Below are 2,319 nucleotides of genomic sequence, written 5' to 3' on the forward strand. Positions count from 1 at the left end.
TTTACAAGATGACATGGGCGGGGACTTTGTCCCCTTTGAGAATCAATGAGGCTTTACCCTTTTGTATGTCCTAAGGTGATATGGATGCTCACACCACTGCTGAAGCAATGGGATATCTCTCAGCCCCCGGGCTGTTTTAACCCTCTATTAGGTATCTCCCCCCTTTGAGGTGGTTCCCTGAGCACTCATGTTACTCTTTGGGCATACCTTTGGGGTAAGCCTCCTTGGGAATCAAAGGAGCTTTTCCTCTCCTTTTTTGTTTCTTTCTTTTTGGGTGTCATACGTGTATGGATGTTCTTAGTGTTCCAGCTCTTCCCACTTTTGTTTTTTGTCAGGGAAGACATAGCTTTTAGTTATCATACCATGTATGCTCGTTTAGTTTATCTTTATTAATGCAATATGCAACTTTCAGCTAAAATTATTTCTGAGAATCAAGTGGCTTTTATCAAAGGGAGATCCATTTCAGAACATATCTTGCTCACTCAATAAATCTTTCATAAATTTAGAAATTCCAAAGCAAGAAGAGGAATGATGGCAATAAAAGTAGACATGGAGCAAGCTTATGATAGTATGGGTTGGAGAACCTTGAAACAAGTTTTAGAACTTTATGGTTTTCCATGGTCTTTCATAAATCTCCTGCTATAATGTGTGGTGGACACTAGATATTCTATTATTGTAAATGGCTCTTATTCCAATTGGATACAGGTTGAATGTGGGTTCAGACAGGGATGCCCTTTATCCTCATACTTGTTTATTATGTGCTCTGAACTACTAACTGAAGCATTCAAAAGGAATGGAAGCAAGATAGGAGTGAAGGTGGCACCTAAAGCAGATATTGTCTCTCATCTTCAATATGCAGACAACATCATTAATTTTTCGGATGCTACTCGGAAAAATGCAAGGAAGATTAAGAAGATTTTGAAGAATTATAGTAGTTGGACTGGGCAAAAAATTAGTAATACGAAATCTTCTATGATTTTCGGCAAAGCTGTACAAAGAGGCATGTCTAAAGTCCTTTCCAAATTTATGGGTTTTAAAGTAGTGGATGAAATGAATTACCTTGGCATCAAAATGACTTTTAGAAGGCTCAAAGCTTCAGATTATCAAGATGTTCTGGAAAAAGCTTATGATAAACTTAACGGTTGGGGCAATCTAGCTCTTACTCTTGCTGGTAAACTACAATTAATCAAAACTTCTTTACTTTCTATCCCAGTTTTTATTTCTACTCACTCTCTTGTTCCCATGGGAGTGTTGAGAGATCTTGAAAAACTGTGTAGAAACTTTCTCTGGACAAAACAGGACAAAAGCTCGGGTATCCATTATGTTGAATGGAAACAACTTTGTAGGCAAATAAAGTTTGGAGGGCAAGGTGCAGTGTCTGCACCCGATAGAGTTGGCTCTTGGAGAGCAAAATTTGCTTGGAATTTGTTCTCAATCCCTGATTCATTGTTAAATAGAATTCTTATTGCCAAGTATGGCAAGAATTTCTGTTTTTCTGAAATTAAACTAGGGAGTTCTCCTACTTGGAAAATTATCAATAATGGTGGTAAATTCCTTCAACAAATTGTTAAATGGAAAGTTTCGGATGGTGAAAGCATTAATACCACTAAGGACATTTGGATCCTTGATAAATCTATTAACAAATGGCCTACCTTTGTCTCTAATATCCACGATGAACAAAGTTGTTTGAAGCATTACATTCATAATGGAAGCTGGAACTTCAATAATCTAAATCAATCTTTTGGAAAGGAATTAGTTGATCAAATTTCTTCTGTTCCAATCAATGTTGGAATTCAGGGAGACGATTTGGAGAATCTTTTCAAATACTCAGGTAAGTCTTTAGCTGCCTTAATCTCAAATCAAAGAAGCCTACATGAAGTAGAAGACGTAAATTGGAAATGGCTTAAAAAGTTGAAATTGAGACCTATAGTTAAAAAATTTTGGTGGAGATTTATACATAAAGCCAAGGTTTAAAATTGCGTATTCGGGTATTGAGGCGTTTTTCGTTCGTGAGGCGAGGCGTAAGCCTCAAGGCGATTTGAGGCGTAAGCCTCAAAATCAAAAAATTGCGTAAACATAAAATAATACATTTTGTATATACTAATGAGTAAATAATATATAAAACATAAAAATGCACAAGATAAATAGCAATGACATTAACATATCACATAAGAAGTTAGGAACTCACTAGTCATTAGCATTATCATCACTCATCAGTCATCACTAAGGGGGTCTTCATTTGAATCATCATTATGATGAGCTGCTCTCTCATCTTCCCCCTCTCCTATAGAGTCCAATATCTCCCAATCAGCTTCTTCT

The 2,319-nt window shown here is 36.5% G+C and overlaps 1 protein-coding gene across 1 annotated transcript in view; it reads left to right on the forward strand.

Annotated features, from left to right (window-relative positions):
* Window positions 1–549: 549 nt before the first annotated feature.
* The window catches only part of LOC110107295, an 89,472-nt gene continuing 87,702 nt past the window's right edge, over window positions 550–2,319 (forward strand). The window contains exons 1-2 of the mRNA XM_028697789.1: window positions 550–594; window positions 706–1,831. Of these exons, the coding sequence (XP_028553622.1) occupies window positions 550–594; window positions 706–1,831 (1,171 nt within the window). The remainder of the gene's footprint in view (window positions 595–705; window positions 1,832–2,319) is intronic.

The sequence above is a fragment of the Dendrobium catenatum genome, unplaced genomic scaffold (genome assembly GCF_001605985.2).
Source record: "Dendrobium catenatum unplaced genomic scaffold, ASM160598v2 fragScaff_scaffold_115, whole genome shotgun sequence".
NCBI classification, from domain to species: Eukaryota; Viridiplantae; Streptophyta; class Magnoliopsida; order Asparagales; family Orchidaceae; genus Dendrobium; species Dendrobium catenatum.